General features: G+C 39.6%; 1 protein-coding gene across 14 annotated transcripts in view; it reads left to right on the forward strand.

The window, feature by feature from the left end:
* CEP152 (centrosomal protein 152) overlaps positions 1-23,450 on the forward strand; it is a 146,691-nt gene that overhangs the window by 12,651 nt on the left and 110,590 nt on the right. For all 14 annotated transcript variants that reach the window (XM_064291998.1, XM_064292001.1, XM_064292002.1 and 11 more), the window contains exon 2: positions 303-396. In XM_064291998.1, the coding sequence (XP_064148068.1) occupies positions 350-396 (47 nt within the window). In that variant the 5' untranslated portion in view covers positions 303-349. The remainder of the gene's footprint in view (positions 1-302; positions 397-23,450) is intronic.

Genomic DNA, 23,450 nt, shown 5'->3' on the forward strand with positions numbered 1-23,450 from the left:
TTGGGACATTTCTAGTTTATTATTATTCTTTCCTTTTTTGTGTGGACAAAAATTTTACTGTTTTAAGTTATACTTTTCAAGCCACCATGAATTTCTCTCATGACATCTGTTTTCTGTGAATCACAATTTGTAAGAATGCTCTTTATATTTAAAATACTGACCACATATCGTAAGTGACTTAAATGTATTTCCCCCCAGCCTGTTATTGTGTTTTGACTTTGTGTATAGCATCCTTTGTGTGGATTGGGTCTGGGAATATTTTATGGGATATTTAGAAACCAAACATCTTCCCCTTGCTACAGGTGGACCATGTCATTAGACTTTGGAAGTATGGCTCTGCAAACACAAAATGAAGATGAAGAATTTGACAAAGAAGACTACGAAAGAGAGAAAGAGGTAAGTTACCCTGAAAAAAAGACTTGAATTCCAATCTTGAAAATTTTTAATTTCCTAATCAAAATTTTATCATGTTGTGTCTTTTTTTTTTTTTAATTTTTATTGTGCCTTAAGTGAAAGTTTACGAACCAAGTCAGCCTCTCGTATAAAAACTTACATACACCTTGCTGTGTACTCCTAGTTGCTCTCCCTCTAGTGAAACAGCGCACTCCTTCCCTCCACTCTCTACTTTCGTTGTCCATTCAGCCAGCTTCTGCTACCCCCCTCTCCGCGCCCTCTCATCTCTTCTCCAGACAAGAGCTGGATCCAAGGAGCTCACTCTTTACCGGTATCATTTTCTATCTCATGGTCCAGTCCAATCCCTGTCTGAAGAGTTGGCTTTGGGAGTGGTTCCTGCCTTGGACTAACAGAAGGTCTGGGGACCATGACGTCTGGGGTCCTTCTAGTCTCAGTCGGACCATGAAGTCTGGTCTTTTTACAAGAATATGGGGTCTGCATCCCACTCCTCTCCTGTTCCCTCAAGGGTTCTCTGTAGTGTTCCCTGTCAGGGGCAGTCATCAGTTGTAGCTGGGCACCATCTAGTTCTTCTGGTCTCAGGCTGATGTAGTCTCTGGTTTATGTGCTCTTTCTGTCTCTTGGGCTCATAATTACCTTGCGTCTTTGGTGTTCTTCATTCTCCTTTGCTCCAGGTATGTTGAGACAAATTGATGCATCTTAGATGGCTGTTTGCTAGCATTTAAGACCCCAGACGTCACTCTCCAAAGTGGGTTGCAAATGTTTTCTTAATAGATTTTATTATGCCAATTAACTTAGATGTCCCCAGAAACCATGGTCCCCAAACCCTCATCCCTGCTCCACTGGCCTTCAAAGCATTCAGTTTATCCAGGAAACCTCTTTGCTTTTGGTTAAGTCTAGGTGTGCTGAACTCTCCTGTATTGTGTGTTGTCTTTCCCTTTACCTAAAATAGTTCTTATCTACTATCTAATTAGTGAAAACCCCTCTCCCCTCTCCCTCCCCACTATCATAACAATCAAAAAATATTTTCTTCTCTGTTTAAACTATTTCTCGAGTTCTTATAAGGTGGTCTTATAAAATATTTTGTCCTTTTGCAGCTGACTAATTTCACTCAGCATGATGCCTTCCAGATTCCTCCATGTTATGAAATGTTTCACGGATTCATCGTTGTTCTTTATCGATAAATGGCATTCCCTTGTGTGAATATACCGTAATTTATTTATCCATTCATCTGTTGATGGGCACCTTGGTTGCTTCCATCGTTTTGCTGTTGTAAACAGTGCTGCGATGAACATGGGTGTGCATATGTCTGTTCTTGTAAAGGCTCTTATTTCTCTAGGATATTTTGCAGGAAGTGGGATTGCTGGATTGTATGATAGTTCTATTTCTAGCTTTTGAAGGAAGCGCCAAATGGATTTCCAAAGTGGTTGCACCATTTTACATTCCCACCGGCAGTGTATAAGTGTTCCAGTCTCTCCACAACCTCTCCAACATTTCTTATTTTGCGTTTTTTTGGATTAATAGCAGCCTCTTTGGAGTAAGACAGAATCTCATTGTAGTTTTGATTTGCATTTCTCTAATGGCTAATGATCCTGAGCATTTTCTCACGTATCTGTTAGCTACCTGAATGTCTTCTACAGTGAAGTGCCTGTTCATATCCTTTGCCCGTTTTTTAATTGGGTTATTCGTCTTTTTGTAGTTGAGTTTTTGCAGTATCATGTAGATTTTAGAGATCAGACTCTAATTGGAAATGTCATAGCTAAAAAGTTTTTCCCAGTCTGTAGATAATCTTTTTACTCTTTTGAAGTCTTTGGATGAGCATAGGTGTTTCATATTTAGGAGCTCCCAGTTATCTAGTTTCTTTTCTGCATTGTTAGTAATGTTTTGTGTACTGTTTATGCCATGTATTAGGGCTCCTAGCATTGTCCGTATTTTTCGTTCATGATCTTTATCATGTTAGATTTAATATTTGGGTTCTTGATCCATTTTGTATTAGTTTCTGTGCATGGTGTGAGGTATAGGTCTGGTTTCATTTTTTGGTAGATGCATATCCAGTTATGCCAACACCATTTGTTAAACAGACTGTCTTTTCCCCGTTTAACTGACTTTGGGCCTTTGTCAAATATCAGCTGGTCGTATGTTGATGGATTTATGTCTGGATTCTCAATTCTGTTCCAGTGGTCTACATGTGTGTTGTTGTACCAGTACCAGGCTGTTTTGACTACTGTGGCGGTATAATAGGTTCTAAAATCAGGTAGAGTGAGGCCTCCCACTTTATTCTTCTTTTTCAGTAATGCTTTACTTATCCGGGGCCTCTTTCCCTTCCATATGAAGTTGGTGATTTGTTTCTCCACCTCATTAAAAAAAGTCGTTGGAATCTGGATGAAAATTGCATTGTATGTATAGATGGCTTTTGGTAGAATAGACATTTTTTCAATGTCAAGTCTTCCTATCCACGAGCAAGGTATGCTTTTCCACTTCTGTAGGTCTCTTTTGGTTTCTTGCAGTAAGGTCTTGTAGTTTTCTTTGTATAAATCTTTTACCTCTCTGGCAAGATTTATTCCTAAGTATTTTTTCTTCTTGGGGGCTACTGTAAATGGTATTGATTTGGTGATTTCCTCTTCAATGTTCTTTTTGTTGGTGTAGAGGAATCCAATGGATTTTTGTATGTTTATCTTGTATGCTGATATTCTGGTAAACTCTTCTTGAGGATTCTCTAGGGTTCTCTGTGTATAAGATCATGTCATCTGCAAATGGAGATACTTTTACTTCCTCCTTGCCAATCTGGATGCCCTGTATTTCTTTATGTAGCCTAATTGCTCTGGCTAGGACCTTCAGCACAATGTTGAATAAGAGTGGTGATAAAGGGCATCCTCATCTGGTTCCTGATCTCAAGGGGAATGTTTTCAGGCTCTCTCCATTTAGGGTGATGTTGGCAGTTGGCTTTGTATAAATGCCCTTTATTGTGTTGAGGAATTTTCTTTCTATTCCTATTTTGCTGAGAGTTTTTATCATGAATGCGTGTTGAACTTTGTTGGCTGCCTTTTCTGCATCAATTGATAAAATCATGTGATTCTTGTTTTTTGTTTTATTTATATGATGGATTACATTAATTGTTTTTCTAATGTTGAACCATCCTTGCATACCTGGTTGGATCTCCCTTGGTCATGGTGAATTTTTTTTTGATATGTTGTTGAATTGTATTGGCTAGAATTTTGTTGCGGATTTTTGCATCTAAATTCATGAGGGCTATAGGTCTGTAATTTTCTTTGTGGTATCTTTACCTGGTTTTGGTATCAGGGATATGGTAGCTTCATAGAATGAGTTTGGGAGTATTCTGTTATTTTCTATGCTCAGAAGTACCTTTAGTAGTAGTGGTGTTAACTCTTCTCTCAAAGTTTGGTAGGACTCTGCAGTGAAGTGGCCGGAGCCAGGGCTTTTTTTTGTTGGGAGTTTTTCAATTAACTTTTCAATCCCTTCTTTTGTTACGGGTTTATTTAGTTGTTCTACCTCTGTTTGTGTTAGTTTAGGTAGGTAGTGTGTTTCTAGAAACTCATCCATTTCTTCTAGGCTTTCAGATTTGTTAGAGTACAATTTTTCATAGTAATCTGATATGATTCTTGTAATTTCAGTTGGGTCTGTTGTAATACAGCCCATCTCATTTCTTATATGGGTTATGTGCTTCCTCTCCTGTTTCTCTTTTGTCAGTTTGGGCAATGATTTATCAATTTTGTTAATTTTTTCAAAGAACCAGGTTTTGGTCTTGTTAACTTTCCATTGTTTTTCTGTTCTCTCTTTCATTTAATTCTTCTCTAATTTTTATTATTTTCTTTCTTCTGGTGCTCGAGGGTTTCTTTTGTTGCTCTGTTTCTATTTGCTTAAGTTGTAGGGATAATTCTTTGATTTTGGCCCTTTCTTCTTTTTGTATGTATGCGTTTATTGATATAAATTAACCTCTGAGCACTGCTTTAGCTGTGTCACAAAGATTCTGATAGGAAGTGTTTTCATTTGCATTGGATTCAATGAATTTCTTTATTCCCTCCTTGATGCCTTCTATAACCCAGTCGTTTTTGAGCAGTTTCCAAGTGTCTGATTTCTTTTCCCTTCCTTTTCTGTTACTGATTTCTATTTTTATGGCCTTATGGTCAGAGAATGTGCTTTGTAATACTTCGATGTTTTGGATTCTGCTAAGGCTTGCTTTATGACCTAATATGTAGTCTGTTCTAGAAAATGTTCCACGTGCATTGGAAAAGTATACTTGGTTGCTTTTGGGTGGAGTGTTCTGTAAATGTCCGTGAGGTCAAGTTGGTTGATTGTGGCATTTAGATCTTCCGTGTCTTTATTGAGCTTCTTTCTGGATGTCCTGTCCTTCACCAAAAGTGGTGTCTTGAAGTCTCCTACTATTATTGTGGAGCTGTCTATCTCTCTTTTCTCAATGCAGTTTCATGTATTTCGAAGCACTATCTTTGGGTGCATAAATATTTTATGTGGTTATATCCACCTGGCATATTGTTTCTTTAGTCATTATATAGTGTCTTTCCTTATCCTTTGTGGTGGATTTAACTTTAAATCTATTTTGTCAGAAATTAATATTGCCACTCTTGCTCTTTTTTTGATTGTGTTTGCTTGATATGTTTTTTTCCATCCTTTGAGTTTTAGTTTGTGTCTCTACACCTAACGTGTGTCTCTTGTAGACAGCATGTAGACAGATCGTATTTTTTTGTCCATTCTGCCACTCTCTGTCTCTGTACTGGTGCATGTAGTCCATTTACATTCAGCGTAATTAGGCATAGGTATGAGGTTAGTGCTGTCATTTTGATGTCTTTTTTTGTGTGTTATTGACAGTTCTTTTCCCACTTAATTTTTGAGCAGAGTAGTTTATTTTTTTATATTGTCTTTTCCTCTGATTTGTTGTTGTTGATTTTGTTTCTACTGAGTCTGTATTTTTTTCTTGTATTTTATGTTGATGAATAGGATTGTCAGTGTCCTTTGTGGTTACCTTAACATTTACCCCTGTTTTTCTGTCGAAACCTAACTTTTATTTGCTTATATCACCTTGTCTTCCTCTCCATATGAAAAAAATCTATGACTACATTTCTTAGTCCCTCCTTATTATTTTAATGTTGTCTTCTTTTACATGAGATCGCTGCTTCCATTTTTTGAGCATTTTTTTATCTTGATTAATTTTTGTGATTTCCCTATCTGGGTTGCCATCTGGTTGCTCTGTCCAGTGTTCTAGTCTTGGGTTGATACCTGATATTATTCATTTTGTAACCAGAGAACTCCCTGTAGTATTTCTTGTAGCTTTGGTTTGGTTTTTATGAGTTCCTTAAACTTCTTTTTATCTGGAAATGTCCTAATTTTGCCTTCATATTTGAGAGACAAGTTTGCTGGATGTAGGATTCCTGACTGGCAATTTTTTTCCTTGAATGCTTTGTATACATCATCCCATTGCCTTTTTGCCTGCATGGTTTCTGCCGAGTAGTCTGAGCTTATTTTTATTGACTCTCCTTTGTAGGTGACTTTTTATTTATCCCTAGCTGCTCTTAAAATTCTCTCTTTATCTTTGGTTTTGGCAAGTTTGATTATAATATGTTTTGGTGACTTTCTTATAATATCTGTCTTACGTGGAGTTCAGTTAGCAGCTTGGATAGATATCTTCTCATGTTTCACGATATTAGGGAAGTTTTTTGCCAACAAATCTTCAACACTTCTCTCCGTGTTTTCTGTTATCCCTCTCTGTTCTGGATCTCCAACTACTCGTAGGTTATTTCTCTTGATTCTTAGAGTTTCTTCATTTTTTAAAATTCATTTATCTGATCTTTCTTCAAATATGTTGGTGCCGTGTGCTTTATCTTCAGTCTCACCAGTTCTGCCTTCCAACTGCTCAATTCTGCTCCTCTGACTTTCTACTGAGTTGTCTAATTCTGTAATTTTATCATTAATCTTCTGAATTTCTGATTGCTGTCTCTTTGTGGGTTCTTGCAACTTATTAAATTTTTTATTGTGTTCTTGAATAACTTTGTTAATGTCTTCAACTGCTTTATCTGTGTGTTCTTTGGCTTGTTCTTGGTGTTGCCTGATCTCGTTCCTGATGTCTTAAAGAGTTCTGTATATTAATCTTTTTTTTTTTTTTTTAATTTTTATTAAGCTTCAAGTGAACATTTACCATTCCAATCAGTCTGTCACATGTAGGTTTACATACATCTTACTCCCTTCTCCCACTTGCTCTCCCCCTATTGAGTCAGCCCTTACAGTCTCTCGTTTCGTGCCAATTTTGCCATCTTCCCTCTCTCTCTATCTTCCCATCCCCCCTCCAGTCAAGAGTTGCCAACACATTCTCCCGTGTCCACCTGATTTAATTAGCTCACTCTTCATCAGCATCTCTCTCCCCCGCACTGACCAGTCCTTTTCATGCCTGATGATTTGTCTTCGGGGATGGTTCCTGTCCTGTGCCATCAGAAGTTCTGGGGAGCATTGTCTCTGGGATTCCTCTAGTCGCAGTCATACCATTAGGTGTGGTCTTTTAATGAGAATTTGGGGTCTGTATCCCATTGGTCTCCTGCTCCCTCAGGAGTTGTCTGTTGTGCTCCCTGACAGGACAGACATTGATTGTGGCCAGGCACCAACTAGTTCTTCTGGTCTCAGGATAATGTAGGTCTCTGGTTCATGTGGCCCTTTCTGTCTCTTGGGTTCTTAGTTGTCGTGTGACCTTGGTGTTCTTCCTTTGCCTTTGCTCCAGGTGGGTTGAGACCAATTAATGTATTTTAGATGGCTGCTTGTTGGCATTTAGGACCCCAGGTGCCACAATTCAAAGTGGGATGCAGAGTGTTTTCATAATAGAATTGTTTTGCCCATTGACTTAGAAGTCCCCTCAAACCAAGTTCCCCAGACCCTAGCCCCTGCTTCGCTGACCTTTGAAGCTTTCATTTTATCCCGGAAACCTCTTTACTTTTAATCCAGTCCAATTACGCTGACCTTCCTTGTATTGAGTGTTGTCTTTCCCTTCACCCAAAGCAGTTCTTATCTACAGATTGATCAATAAAAAGCCCTCTCCCTCCCTCCCTCCCTCCCACCTTTGTAACCACATAAGTCTGTGTATATTAATCTTTTGTATTCTGCATCTGGTAATTCCAGGAAGGCACCTTCCTCCAGAAGATCCCTTGATTCTTTGTTTTGAGAGCTTTTGAAGTGATCATGTCTGCTTCTTTATGTAATTTGATATTGACTGTTGTCTCCAAGCCATCTGTAAGTTATTGTATTAATTTATTTTAAGTTATTGTATTAATTTATTTTATGTTTTCTTACTGTATCCTAGCTTCTTGGTTTTTTCGTTTTGATATGTCCAAATAGGTTGCTTGAGTGAGCTAGGTTGATTATTTTTGCCTTTGAAGCTCTAATGTCCTGTCACCAGATGACTAGAGCTGTTAACAGGTATATTAGCCTAGGATTCCATTCACTTGTCTTGTATGGATTCGTCTCAGGTGTCCAGGTAGTTGGTCATAAAGTGTGTGGCACAGGCTGTGCTCTACAGTCTTAGAGGGGCTGGGGTGATCAGTGTAGGTACTGGTATGTGGTTACAGCAGGGGGTCACGCTCTGAACAAGGCAGGGTGCTATCAACTGTCTCCTGAGTGTCTGTGAGGAGAGCGCGTCCCTGTTTCCTAGAGCACACAGGTGGATAGGTTCTACAGATGGACCACAGGCACCCTGTGCTTTTGATCATAAGGAGTGGGAACTACTAATTATCTTTGGACCCCGGTCATGGGTGGCTGCGTGAGCCGAGTGGAGCCACCAGTCCTGAGGCCCCTGGTGTGGGTAGATAAGGACCCTGTTTAATAGGCAAAGCAGTGTCAAATGTCAAACACCCATCTCTCCATCACATAGCTGAAACCGTTCCAGTCTGTTGACAAGAGCCTGTTCTCCTGAAATAGGCCCCCACACATCCATGCAGGGGGGAAAGGTACTCAAAGTCCACAGACCATTTATACTTGTACAGGAACTGAGCTCCTCAGGTTATTGGAGCTGACAGATTATCTTTTCCCCATTTGCAAATTTATTCCTTCTGCATGGCCAGGAGAATGGCTCAGGACGAGTATCAGGACCTCTCAGGCCCAGGGAAATTGACAGCCACTGAAGCTGGCTTGGTGGCTGGGGTGTGGTAAAATATACACAAGTACTATGCTTTTGCTACGAGTGCCGTTTTCCTCTGGTTCTGGAGCTGTGAGTGGGGTGCATGGCTGGCTGTTTCTCCCTGAGGAAACTGCAGCCAAACGCTACCCCCAGCCCCCTACATCGATCCTAGGAAAGGTGCCTGAGGCTTTCCAGTGATTCAGTCTGGCAACTCCTCTCTGCTGAGCCGTCTCTCCCTCCTCTCGCTGCTCAGTCTGTTTTCTAAGTTTGTGTTTGATGTCCAGGGCTCCTAGCTTGTCGTAAATATAATCATTTCACTTGTTTTTTGGGGGGTCTTTGTTTTAAGAGGGTTCAGTAGAAGCATCTGACTACTCCGCCATCTTGGCCCCACCTCCTCCCATGTTGTGTCATTTTGAGAGAATTTATAATTTCATTAAAAAATCAGTCAAACCCTAATAAGTTAGATATGTAGTTGGACTTTTAAAGTTAGATAAATGGAATACTTCCTTTTTCAGGTAAGAATGAAGCACAACTGTGAATGATGAAATCAGATAAATGGTTAAATTAAGTCTTTTCATTTAGGTGGAAGGTAATGGTTGGCTGGGTCCCTGGGTGGCCCAAATGTTTGCCCTTGGTTACCAACTTAAAGGTTGGCAGTTCAAACCTATGCAGTAGCTCTGGGGAAGAAAGGCCTGGTGTTCTGCTTCATTAAAGATTACAGCCAATAAAACCCCATGGAGTAGTGCTACTCCGTAAATGTGGAGCCTCCATGAGTCTGTTGCAATGGGTAATAGTTGGCTTTGGAGTTAGAGGCATGTTTTCTAGTGGCTTGGAAGATTACTGTGAGCAATTTCGGGAAGGCTCTTCCCCTTGTGTAGGGAAACAGTAACCAAGTAATAAACTGATTTGAGTGAATGGTAATGTATTACTGCTAAAGGAAGAGAAACAAAACTGGTGACATGAAAGGATGGTGAGGGAAGGCCTGTTGGAGGAAATGCTTGAGTTGAGACCTGACCAGTGAGATGGAGCCAAGACTTCAGGCCATTCTAGGCCATAGCAGTGCAAAGACCTGAGGTGAGAAGAGGACCCTCTGACTTGTGTAATAGCCAGGGGCCTCGTGGTGGGGATGCAGGAGCCAAGGGAAAGTTTGGAGAGGGAGTGAAGAGATGGGCTGGGGCCACATCATGGTAAGCCTTGGTACGTTGTTTGTATTCCATTCTAAGAGCAATAGGAAGCCAGTGGAGGATTTTAAGCAGGATGTGATCTGATTATATTCTTAAAAGATCTTTTGGGATGCAGCATGGTGGATAGACTGTAGGAAGGAGTAGTAGGAGGAGATCAGATTATATGTAAAGTGTTTGGCACAGTGCTTAGCACATAGTAACTCTTCAGGCAATGGTGGCATTTGTAATAGTAGTGGTGGTAGTTGTTATTGGTGGCAATTTACTTGTTATGATGGTTTTTAGTTGAGTCAAATTTCTTGACTATGACGAAAGGCTTCTTTCATAACTCAGACCATGCTTGATATCACCCATTTTCTAATAACGTAAAGTAATCCTTTTTATAGTTACTGTGGAATCTTAGTATTAGCAGGAAGCAAGGGATAGGGTCAGTTGACTGTTACTCACACAGCTGCCAGTAGGGTTAGGTGTAATCCATAGTTAAGGCTGTGGACTTTGATCTTCATCAGGAAGTGCTTCAGTGCTCTTCACTTTCAGCAAGTGAAGATGTGTCATCTGCATATCGCAGGTTGTTAATGAGTCTTCCTCCAGCCGTGATGCCCTTCTTCATATAGACCAGCTTCTGGGATTATTTGCTCAGCATACATGTGGTGAAAGGATGCACACCTTTCCTGGTATAAACCATGCAGCAGCCCCTCATTCTGTTCAAACAGCTGCCTCTTGGTCTGTGTACAGGTTCCGCATGAGCACAATTAAGCATTCTGGAATTCCCATTTGTGGCAATATTATGTATAATTTGTCATAATCCACACAGTCAAATGCTTTTGCATAGTCAATAAAACACAAGTGAACATCTTTCTGCTATGCTCTGCTTTCAGCCAAGATCCATCTGACAGTAGCAGTGGTATCCCTGGTTCCATGTCCTCTTCTGAATCCAGCTTGAATTTCTGGCTTGTACCTGCCAATGTACTGCTACAACTGTTTTTGAATTGTTTTCAGCAAAATTTTACTTGCATGTGATGTTAGTGGTGTTCGATAATTGCTGCATTCCGTTGGATCACTTTCTTTGGAATGGGCACAAATATTGATCTCTCTCTGTCAGTTGGCTAGGTAGCTGTCTTCCAGATTTCTTGGCATAAATGAGTGAATGCTTCAGCGTTGCATCCATTAGTAGAAACATCTCAATTGGTATTCTGTTAATTCCTGGAGCATCGTTTTTTGCCAGTGCCTTTGGTGCAGCTTGGACTTCTTCCTTTAGTACCATTGGTTCTTGATCATATGCTGCCTCCTTAAGTGGTTGAACGTCAACTGATTCTTTTTGGTACAGTGACTCTTTGTATTCCTTCCATCTTCTTTTGTTGCTTCTCATGTCGTTAAATTTGCCCATGTAATCCTTCACTATTACAACTCGAGGCTTGAATTTTTTATTCAGTTCTTTTAGCTTGAGAAATGCTGAGCATGTTCTTCCCTTTTGGTTTTCTAACTTCAGGTCTTTGCACATTTCATTCTAATACTTTGCCTTCCTGAGCCACCCTTTGAAATCTTCTGTTCAAGCTCTTTTACTTCATCATTTCTTCCTTTTGCTTTAGCTACTCTATGTTCAAAAGCAAGTTTTAGAGTCTCTTCTGACATCCATTTTGATCTTTTTTTTCTTTCCTGTCTTTTTAATGACCTCTTGCTTTCTTCATGTATGATGTCCTTGATGTCGTCCTATAACTTGTCTGGTCTTTGATCATTAATGTGCAATGCATCAAATCTAGCAATGGCCTCTAAATTCAGGTAGAATATACTCAAAATCATACTTTAGCTGTCGTGGCCTTGTTTTAATTTTGTTCAACTTCAACTTGAACTTGCATATAAGCAGTTGATGGTCTGTTCCATAGTCAGCCCCTGGCCTCGTTCTGACTAATGATATTGAGCTTCTCCATAGTCTTTTTCCACACATGTAGTCCATTTGATTGGTATGTATTCCATCCGGTGAACTCCACATGTATAGTTGCCGATTGTGTTGTTGACAAAAACGTATCTGCGATGAAGAAGTCGTTGGTCTTGGCAAAATTCTACCATGTGATCTCTGGAGTTGTTTCTGTTACCAAGGCCATATTTTTCCAATTACTGATCCTTCTTCTTTGTTTCCAACTTTTGTTTCCAATCACCAGTAATTATCAATGCGTCTTGATTGCATGTTTGATCAATTTCAGACTAATTATATACTAGAGGGAGCCCTGGTGGCCCAGTGATTAAGAGCTTGGCTGCTAACCAAAGGGTCAGCAGTTCGAACCCACCAGCTGCTCCTTGGAAACCCTGAGGGGCAGTTCTTCTCTGTCCTGCAGGGCTGCTATGAGTCAGAATCGACTTGAAGCAACAGTTTTTTTGGTTTTGGTGTATACTAGGGGGGTAGGGAATTGCCAGAGAAAATAGAGCTCTTATAAAAAGTGAAAAGGAAGTTGAATGGATCTAAGAATGAGTGTTTCTAACAGAGTGGAAGAGAAAAAGAATATAGCTAATTTGATTCTATTTGATGATTATGGTTATATTCCTAAGAAAGCTCAAATTAGTAAAAAAAAAAAATAAATAAATAGTTACCACAGAGCTGAGATCAGAAGCTAGAGAGTTTCAGATTTTCAGTAACAAAATTCAGAAACTTCATAAAGTTCAGCTGTGTGTATACTTTGCCACTTCAAGTTAAAATAATGAATTGGCTGATCAGACCTAAGTTTGCTTGGATATCCAGAAGTCTTTTCATCCTACCTGAGGCTACACAAGCAGAACAGTTCACAGCCTGAAAAGGGTGCTCTTTTCCTTCCTGTCTGATTAGCAACTTTGGGATTGCAGCAGGGTTATAACTGTTAGCAGTGGGCTAGTGCATATTGCTTTCTCTAATGAGAGAATCGCTTTGTATCCTAGTCACTTATGTAGGAGAAATGCCTCTCTCCCCAAAGGCTGATCACAGAAGGCACATCTGACTCGTAGTTGGCCCAGTTAAGGATTTGTGGGACCCTCTCTCTGTAAATGCCAGGATACCCTTGATTTTGACTTTCAAATATGAGTGGCTAGTTTCAAATAATACATGCTTTACCAAGCCGTGTTTAATTTTGGTGCTTTGGGGTCGGTAGGGATTTTGTCCACTTTTACCCATAAGTCAGTGATTAAGACATAGTCAAATTCCAGCCTCCATGTCATTCTAATAAACAGCTTAGCATTTCTCAAGCTGAAATAACTGAGGAGAAAATTCAAGCATCGAGTTGCAATAGTGAAGGAAGCATCAAAAGCAAATGGAAGGAATACACAGAGTTGTTATACCAAAAAGAATTAGTTGATATTCAGCCATTTCAAGAGGTAGCATATGATCAGGAACTGATGGTACTAAAGGAAGAAGTCCAAGCTGCTCTGAAGGCATTGGTGAAAAACAAGGCTCCAGGATTTGGTGGAATATCAATTGAGATGTTTCAACAAACGGATGCAGCACTGGAGGTGCTCACTCTTCTATGCCAAGAAATATGGAAGACAGCTTCCTGGCCAACTGACCGGAAGAAATCCATATTTATGCCTATTCCCAAGAAAGGTGATCCAACCGAATGTAGAAATTATTGAACAATATTATTAATGTCACACGCAAACAAAATTTTGCTAAAGATCATTCAAAAACAGCTGCAGCAGCATATTGACAGGGAACTGCCAGAAATTCAGGCTGGTTTCAGAAGAGGACGTGGAACCAGGGATATCATTGCCAAAGTCAGATGGATCCTGGCTGAAAGCAGAGAATACCGGAAAGACGTCTACCTGTGTTGTATTGACTCTGCAAAGGCATTTGACTGTGCGGATCATAACAAATTATGGATAACATTGTGAAGAATGGGAATTCAGAACACTTAATTGTGCTCATGAGGAACCATTACATAGATCGAGACAGTTGTTTGGACAGAACAAGCAGATACTGATTGGTTTAAAGTCAGGAAAGGTGTGCGTCAGGGTTTTATCCTTTCACCATACCTATTCAATCTGTGTGCTGAGCAAATAATCTGAGAAGCTGGACTATATGAAGAAGAATGGGGCATCAGGATTAGAGGAAGACTCATTAACAGCCTGCGTTATGTAGATGACACAGCCTTGCTTGCTGAAAGTGAAGAGGACTTGAAGCACTTACTAATGAAGATCAGACATCACAGTCTTCAGTATGAATTGCACCTCAATATAAAGAAAACAAAAATCCTCACAACTTGGCCAATAAGCCATATCACGATAAACAGAGAAAAGATTGAAGTTCTCAAGGATTTCATTTTACTTGGATCCAGAATCAAGAGCCATGGAAGGAGCAGCCAAGAAATCAAAAGACGCATTGCATTGGGTAAATCTGCTGCAGAGGACCTCTTTAAAGTGTTGAAAAGCAAAGATGTCACCTTCAAGACTGAGGTGCGCCTGACTCAAGCCAAGGTATCTTCAGTTGCCTCATATGCATGTGAAAGCTGGACGATGAATAAAGAAGACCGAAGAAGAATTGATGCCTTTGAATTGTGATGTTGGCGAAGAATATTGAATATACATGGACTGCCAAAAAAAAAATGAACAAATCTGTCTTGCAAGAAGTACAACCAGAATGCTCCTTAGAAGCAAGGATGGCGAGACTGTGTCTTACACACTTTGTACATGTCAGTAGGGATCAGTCCCTGGAGAAGGACATCACACTTGGCAAAGTACAGGGTCAGTGGAAAAGAGGAAGACCCTCAACGAGGTGGATTGAAACAGTGGCTGCAACAAGGAGCTCAAGCATAACGATTGTGAGGATGGTACGGGACCGGGCAGCGTTTCATTCTGTTGTGCATAAGGTTGCTATGAGTTGGAACGGACTGAACGGCACCTAACAACAACAACAGCAACAGTTATGATGTTTCCTTTTCTATCTCCATTGTTGGCACTGAAGATCAAATGCAGAAAGTGCACTTAATCTTCAGAAAAAGAAAAATCAAACCCGTTGCCATCGAGTCGATTCCTACTCATAAAACTCATAGCAACCCTATATTACAGAGTAGAACTGCCCGTAAGGTTTCCATGGAGCGACTGGTGGATTCGAATTGCTGAATAAATGATTATGAGGAGTTCTAGATCAGTTGGGATCTGAAGCCGCAGGCCACCACGAGAAGACACAGGTTTTGACAAAACCACTAGAGGGAGTTGTAAAGCTAATGTTTCTTTACATTTTATATTATTTGACTTACTTAATGGGAATTTCTTGTCATTCCCCAAGAAAATCAAAGAAACAAATGGCGGAGTATTCGTGCTATATATGTATTTTTTCTTTTTTTGATGTTCTTTTTTTAACAGTTTCTTATACATTCACAGGATTGTACCTTTTAAGTTTTTCCTGTAATATGGAGGTATTTTCCAGAGAGTTTCAGAATTGGAACACAAACGTTGAACGCTGGTGGAACTGAAGCTTGATTGTATGCAAACTAGTCGAAATAAGTGACTGACAGTGTCACATAGAAGAAAAGAGCAGGAGCAGGGAGATTCAGGTTCTGGTGCCCTCTCTAGGGCGGAAGCTAGCTCACTTTTCAGGGGCACACCCCTTACCTTCTCTGGGCCTTTGTTTGCTCACCTTTGAAAGGAGAGGCTTGGATTGGAGGAACTCTAGTATTCCTCCCAGACTTAAAATTCTGTTATGCAGCATCCATAGTTCAGCTGATATTGGTCTAATAAACTGCCACTTATTTTTCCTTTTATTTATGTGGTGGATTATGTTGATTGACTTTCTAATGTTGAACCATGCTTGCATACCTGGTATGAATCCTGATTGGTCAAGGTGTATTATTTTTTTGATATGATGCTGAATTCTGTTGGCTAGAATTTTGCCAAGAATTTTTTGCGTCTATATTCACGAGAGATATTGGTCTGTAATTTTCTTCTTTTGCGGCGTCTTTGCCTGGTTTTGGTATCAGGGTTATGCTGGCTTCATAGAATGAATTCAGAAGTATCCCTTCCTTTTCTATGTTCTGAAATAGTTTGAGTAGTACTGATGTGAGCTCTGCTCTGAATGTTTGGTAGAATTCTCCAGTGAACCATCAGGACCTGGTCTTTTTCTTGTTTGGAGTTTTTTTTTTTTTTTAATAACCTTTTTCAATTTCTTGTTATGGGTCTGTTCAGATTTTCAGCATCATTTTGTGTTAGTTTGAGTAGGTAGTGTGTTTCTAGAAATTTGTCCATTTCCTCTAGGTTTTCAAATTTGTTGGAGTGTCGTTTTTCATAGTACTCTGTTGTGATCCTTTTGTTTTCATTTGGGTCTGTTGTAATGTCCCCCATTTTACTTCTTAATTTGGGTTATTTGCGGCCTCACCTGTTTTTCTTTTGTCAGTCTGGTCAGTGGTTTGCCAATTTTGTTGATCATTTCAAAGAACCAATTTTTGATTTTGTTGATTCTTTTTCTATTGATTTTCAATTTTTTTTTTTTTTTTCATTTATTTCTGCTCTGCTCTTTATTATTTCCTTTCTTCTGGTGACTGAGGGGCTCTTTTGTTGTTCTCTTTCTATTCAAGTTGTGTAGCTAATGTTTTGATTTTGTCCCTTTTTTCTTTTTTGATGTGTGCATCTGTTGCTATAAATTGACCTCGGGGGTGGGGCGGGGGCGGAGCGCTGCCTTTGCTGTGTCCCAAAGCTTTTGGTATGATGTGTTTTCATTCTCGTTTGATTCTAGGAATTTTTGGCTCATCTTTGATTTCTTCTATTACCCAGTGGTTTTTAAGCAAGGTGTTATTCAGTTTCTTTGTAATTGATTTTTTTTTTCCTTCCTCTTCCTGTTGTTCATTTTTATTTTAATGGTGTTTTGATCAGAGAAGATACTTTGCAGTATCTCAGTGTTTCGGATTTTGTTGAGGATTACTCTGAGACCTAAGGTGTAGTCTATTCTGGAGAATGGTCCATTTGCGTTGGAAAAGAATGTGTACTTTGCAGCTGTTGTGTGGAGTGTTCTGTATCTTTATTTGAGTTCAGGTTGGTTGATTTTGTCCTTTAGATCTTCTGTATCTTTGTTGAGTTTCTTTCTAGATGTTCTGTCCTTTACTGAGAGTGGCGTGTTGAAGTCTTCTGCTATTATTGTGGAACTGTCAATTTCACTTTTCAGTGCTGTTAGTTTGTTTTATGTACTTTGGAGCTCTGTCGTTGGGTGTGTAGATTTTTATTATGGTTATGTCTTCATGATGGATTGTCCCTTTAATCATTATATAACGCCCTTCATTGTCTTTTATGGTGGATTTTGTTTTAAAGTCTATTTTATCTGAGATTAGTATTGCCACTCCTGCTTTTTTTTTGGTAGGTGTTTGCTTGATATTTTTTTTCCATCTTTTGCTTTTTAATAAATTTATGTCTTTGTTTCTAAAATGTATCTCTTGTAGATGGCATACTGGTGGATACTGTTTTTTTGTCCATTATGTCACTGTTTCTTTATGGGTGCATTTATGCCATTTACATTCAGTGTAATTATTGATATGTGTGAGCTTATTGCTGTCATTTTGTAGTGCATTTTTTGTGGTGCTGATGTTTTCTTTGTTCCTCATACTCTCCTGTACCGAACTCCTTTTGTTTGTGATTTTTTTTATTACTTTTGTTTTTGTAGATTTTGTTATTTCTGAGACTTTGTTTTCCTTCTTTATTTTGATGAGTAGGCTTGTTAGCTTTCTTTGTGGTTGCCTTGAAATTTACCCTTATCTTCCTAGGTTTGAACCAGTCTTTATTACTTCATATCGCCTTGTCTTCAACTCCATTTGAAAGTTCTGTACTTACACTGTTTATTCCCTCTTTTTTTCTGATGTTGTTGTAGTTTACAGATTAACCTCTCTGGTTCCCTGTTGTAAATCTTTTAGTTTTGAATAGTCCTTGGTTATTCATAACCTAGATTGGTATCTGGTTGGTACGATCCTGCATCCTAAATTCAGGCTGTCATCTGATGTTGTTTGTTCTCAAACTGAAGGACTCCCTTTAATAATTCTCATAAGTTTAGTTTGGTTTTTACATATTCCCTTAATTTCTGTTTATCTGGAAATGTCCTAATTTCACCATCGTATTTGAATGAGAGTTTTGCAGAATATATTATTCTTGGTTGACAGTTTTTTTTCTTTAAAGTTTTATATATGTCATCCCATTGTCTTCTTGTCTGCATGGTTTCTGCTGTGTAATCAGAGCTTAGTCTTATTGTTTTCACTCTGTATGTGACTTTTTGTTTTTCTGGAGCTGCTCTCAGGATTGTTTCCTTGTCTGGTTTTAGCGAGTGTGATTATGGTGATTTTCTTTTTGGGCTTATCCAACACAGGGTTCGTTGAGTTTTTTGGATGGTCAGCTTTTCATCTTTCATGATGTTAGGGAAGTTTCTGTCAGCAGTTCTTCAGCAATCCTCTTTGTGTTTTCTGTTTTCTCCCCCTGTTCTGGAACTCCAATCAGTCACAGATTTTTGCTTTTGATTGTATCCCACATCATTCTCAGGTTCTCTTTATTTTTCTTTGTTCTTTTTTCTGAGTTTTCCTCAAAGTGGTATCCAAGTATTCGTGTTCGATTTCACTGATCCTGCCTTCCATTGTTTCAAACCTTCTCCTTAGATATTCTATGACACTGTCCATTTCTGAAATCTTGTTTTTATCTTTAGGATTTCTAATTGTTGTTTTTGTATGATTTCTAGTTGTGAGTTTATTTTGATATTTTATTCCTCTTTTTCTGAATTCTTCCATTGTCTTTTGTATATTTCCCATTATTTTGTCTGCCTTTTCCATGAATTTGTCTATTTGTTCCTCATTTTTCTGTGCTTTTTGCTTCAAGTCTTGGATAGCTCTGAATATTAGGAGATTTGAATTCCCTATTTTTTTATCAGGTAGTTACAGTGCCTTTTCTTCTACTGGAAAATTACCTGGTGTTATTTTGGACACTTGCTATAGTCATCCTGTCCTGTTTTCCTTTTTTTATGTGTTTTGATATTGTCTGCTGTCTTCGGGACGTTCAATAATTATTTTCTTCATTTAGTGATTGTAGGTTTGTTTGGTCCTGCTTTTTTTTGTTTTATTTGGTCGTGTCTGAACAGGTGGGCTGTGCATTCTTTGTTGTTTGCTTGTCTGTGGGCATGATACTTTTCACCTTCTGGTCCAATGTGCAAAGCCAGTCACTCTACTATGGTGTAGCGGGGCAGGTCCAGCTGAAGAAGGGGTAGGGCTCGGATGGGTTGTTTATGGCACATACTCAGGCTGACAGGGCGGGCCAAGGTTCCGTGCAGGCCAGGTTCCATGCAGGCCAGGTTCCTGCAGGCCATGCCTGTGCTGTTCTGTGGTGCAGTGTCCAGTGCACCGTGTAGATAGGCAGTGGGGGTGGGGATTGTTGTGATGTGTGGGGCTAAGTTAGGTACGGGAAAGAAGGGAGAGAGGAGAGAGAAACACAAGCGGAACAAAAAGTGCTGAGGGAGCCTGCTGTTGAGCTGAGAGGTGAGAAACTGAGAAATGAAGAAAAACAAGAAGAAAAAGAGGAAAAAAGAAAGAAATGCCCCCAGGGATCCCACCAGCAACCAGGGAAATGGCTCTCAGACCTTGGGGCACAGCTAGTGTTGTAGGGTCGGAGATGGCAAACAGCACCAGGTATTCATGAGACAGGAAAAGAAGGAAAGTAGAGCAGATGAGAAATAGAGAAAAAGAGAAACAAAAGAAAAATTAAAAAGAAATGCCCCCAGGGATCTCACTGGCGACTGGGGAAGTGGCTTTCAGGTCATGGGCCACAGCCTGTCTAGAGGGGGAGGAGATGGCACATAGGCCCAGGTTTTGAGGAGACAGGAAAAGAAGGAAAGTAGAGAGGGATGAGAAACTGAGAAATGAGGAAAAACGAAAAAAAAAATGCCCCCAGGAATCCCACTAGCATGGCTGCGCAGACCAGGAAGTTGGGTACCAAGCCACGTGGTACAGCCCGGCTTGAAGGGGCAGAGATGGCACACAATGCCCGGTATTCAGGAGACAGGAACAGAAGGTATGTAGGTAGAGACGAGAAACTGAGAAATGAAGAAAACAAATGAACAGTAAGGCCCCAGGGATCCCACCAGTGTGGTGGTGGAACCAGCAAAGCAGTTCCCCAGATGACTGGCACTTCACTGCCTGTCAAGAAGAAGCAAAGATGGCACAGAGAGCCAGGTGTTCGAGAGAAAGGAGGAGGGGGAGTAGGTGAGAGACAGGGAAGAAGCCGAAAAAGCAACAGCTGCAACAAAGAAATGGCACTGAAGGAACTGGCTGGTATGGGCAGGGCGAATCCAAGTGGCATGGAACCGGTGCCTCCTGGTCTAGAGACCGTGGCCTACTGGGAAGTGGTGGAGGCCAAGCAGGGGAAGAAGGGTGGGGGGCAGTAAAGCATGTATAGTTGCTTTCCTGCACTCCCTGTTCACCAATCTCTGACAGGAGTCCAAGATGGTGGATCTGTGCTATCTTAGCTGGTAGGGGACCTCCACTCGTATCTTCTGTTCTCTGTCAGTTTCTTATTCCATTTGGTGCTTGGTTGGGTTCTTTATCTCTTCATTTGACACTTGGGGTTTCAGGACTGAGGTGTGATGCTTCTGTCTATAGCTCCAGGTTGGCTCTGCCTCCCCCCCCTTTTTTTTTAAGATGTGTGGTAACCTAGAGAAGGTCTTCCCCACAAAGATAACACTATCTAATGAAACAGATTTTATTTACTTATTTATCATTCTGAACATGGCATAATTCATAAACCAAAGCTCTAGCTACCAAGTTATTTTTGCCCTTCATCAATCCCATATCATGCCTTTTCAAGTATGTTTTTAACTGTTTTCAGGTTAAAATAAAGATTCTGCTTGGTGTGTACCCATGAGAGTATTATCTAATACTTCATATTTTCAGTTATCAATCTTTTCAGTGTATTTAAGAGAGAAACTATTCAAAAGGAGTGTGACTGTTGGCTACTCCCATTAGCTGCTTTTCTCTTGGGAGAAGCTGTGTTGTACGGTTTGTAATCTGAGAACTCTTGCTTTTGTGAACCTTGAGGATTATCACACCTGAAGACAGTCTGTTTAATTTAGGTTGAAACCCTAACAAAAGGTTTATGTGTTCTTTGTTTTACATTCTCCCCTGAACATAAGCTTTTTGGATGTTCTGTGTGGGTTATTGCAAAAATGTTTTATTTATACGTTCCATGAGGATAATGCCCTCTTTTTTTTTCCTTCTCTTTTGGGGGAAGAAATGGTGTGAAGTAGTCAAGGGAGCAGAATTTATAGAATGGCTCAGAATGCATTTCAATAGAAGCCTTAACAATAGCAAATTATCTTTATCTAGGGAAGGTATCTCAAATTATTTAACTCCATTGATATACAATAATATCCTATTGAGAAGATAGTTATTCGCAACCAAAAAGCAGTCTGATGAATTTGAAGTTAATGAGTGGGATTAAATTTTGACCTTTATAAAGATTGTTATCTTTGTCCTTGAGTCTGTGTTTGGAAGTTGGATCTTTAATGAGCAGAATTTGTAGTCTCTAAAATTCTCTATTTGATAACATCTGTAAGTTGATAGGGTAATTTTGTGTTTGATAACCAAAAGCAAAATCTCTTTGACAGTGCGTATGAGGACAACATACTGACTCTCCTAAATGGAAGCCCTGGGGGTGGGGTTTTGTTCCTGTATAGTGTATTAGGAGGACTTCAGCCCACTTAGCATCTCTCTGCCCTGAAAGTTATAGAAGCCAATGAATATAACTCAGCTATGCCAGAGAACTTGATAGAGAAGTTTTTTGAGGTGAATGAAACTATTGAATAATGTTAAGATAATGTGTAAAATACCATATAAAAATTTTAAAATATTACATGCATGACCTTGCTAGTTGAAAAGTTTGCAATAACGTATGAGCATTTTTATTGGCTCATTGTTTTTGCTCAAATTAATTTTCCTCCATGGAATGCCAGTTTTGTTAATGTGCTTCTAAAAAGAAAGCTACAATACAATAACTACTTAATAACGTGCAGCTTTCTGTCCTGGCTAGGGGAAAAAATTTACCGTTCAGATATCTCTGTCAAGGATAAGGCTATGTACTTGAACCCCACTGAAGGTTTAGAAGAAAATATCCTTTTCATACAGGCGTCCTTAATTGATTTAAGTATGAAAGATTTTGTTGTTATTTTTCTTTGCGTAACATGAGGGGGTAGTCTTTTTCCTTAAAGCAGTGATGCATAATTACAGACCAAACTGGTTAGACTACTTTTAGAAGACATCATCAAAAAACCCCGTTGCCTTTGAGTCAATTCTGACTCACAGCAACCCTATAGGACAGAATAGAACTGCCCCATAGGGTTTCCAAGGAGCGCCTGGTGGAGTTGAACTGCTGACCTTTTGGTTAGTAGCCGTAGTACTTAACCACAATGCCACCAGGGTTTCCACGAGACATCATAGATATGGGTTTTTTTTTTACTAGCAAATTTTGCCTCTTTTAGAGTCACTTTGCCAGCTTTCATGGGAAGCACATGATATAATATGTCATCCTGTTCTATTTTGTTTTCATTGTTGTTTCATATTTCTTGTTCTTTATATCTTCAATCAGCTGATACGGATAATTCTCAGAATGATTTTTCAACTATTCTGTACAAGCGGGTAGGCAATAAATCAAAGGCTTGGTTGTTAGTATTAAGTGGCTTTAGAGGTCAAGATAACTTCATTGTAAAGAATGTTTTTCTCTTGTTTCATCTTTAGAGAACCACACACACAAAAAAAAAAGATCACCTAGTGAATGTCAGAAATATATGCCCTTCTTACTTCCTCCCAACTCTTTATGGGGTATTCTTTTCAGACTTTTCTTAGAATATATATATATATTTTTAATTGTGTTGTGGTAAAATATATAAAACAAGAAAAATTGCCATTTTAAAGTGTACAATTCAGTGGCATTAATTACATTCAACATGCTGTGCACCATCACTGCAGTCTTAGAATATTTTTATGTAAACTTTTATTGTGTGTATTTTGGAAAGTTTTTGTGATTATAAAGATAATACTCAGATATGTTTTATAGCTACATTCCATGTATTTTATACCAATAACAGAGAAAGTAAAAACAAAACAAAACTGCCATAGACCCTGTGGGGACCATGATCTCCAGGAACATCTAGGTTAGTTGGCATAACATAGTTTATAAAGAAAACGTTGTACATTCTACTTTGGTGAGTAGTGTCTGGGGTCTTAAAAGCCTTTGAACAACCATCTAAGATACTCCACTGGTCTCACCCCTCCGGGAGGAAGGAAGAATGAAGAAAACTAAAGAGACAAGGGAAAGATTAGCCCAAAGGACTAATGGACCACATCTACCATGGCCTCCAGCAGACTGAGTCCAGCACAACTAGATGGTGCCTGGGTACTACAACTCACTGCTTTGACGAAGATCACAATAGACGGTCCCGGACAGAGCTGGAGAAAACTGTAGAACAAATTTCTAGCTCACAAAAAAAAAACCAGACTTGCTGGCCTGAGAGAGACTGGAGAAACCCTGAGAGTATGACCCCCAGACACCCTTTTAGCTCAGTAATGAAGTCACTCCCAATGTTCACCCTTCAGCCAAGGATTAGACAGGCCCATAAAACAAAATGAGGCTAAAGGGGCACACCAGCCCGGGGGCAAGGACTAGAAGGCAGGAGGGGACAGGGAAGCTGGTAATAGGGAACCGGAGGTAGAGAAGGGAGAGTGTCGACATGTCGTAGGGTTGTTAACCGGTGTCATAAAACA

The sequence above is a fragment of the Loxodonta africana genome, chromosome 10 (genome assembly GCF_030014295.1).
Source record: "Loxodonta africana isolate mLoxAfr1 chromosome 10, mLoxAfr1.hap2, whole genome shotgun sequence".
In the NCBI taxonomy this organism is placed as follows: Eukaryota; Metazoa; Chordata; class Mammalia; order Proboscidea; family Elephantidae; genus Loxodonta; species Loxodonta africana.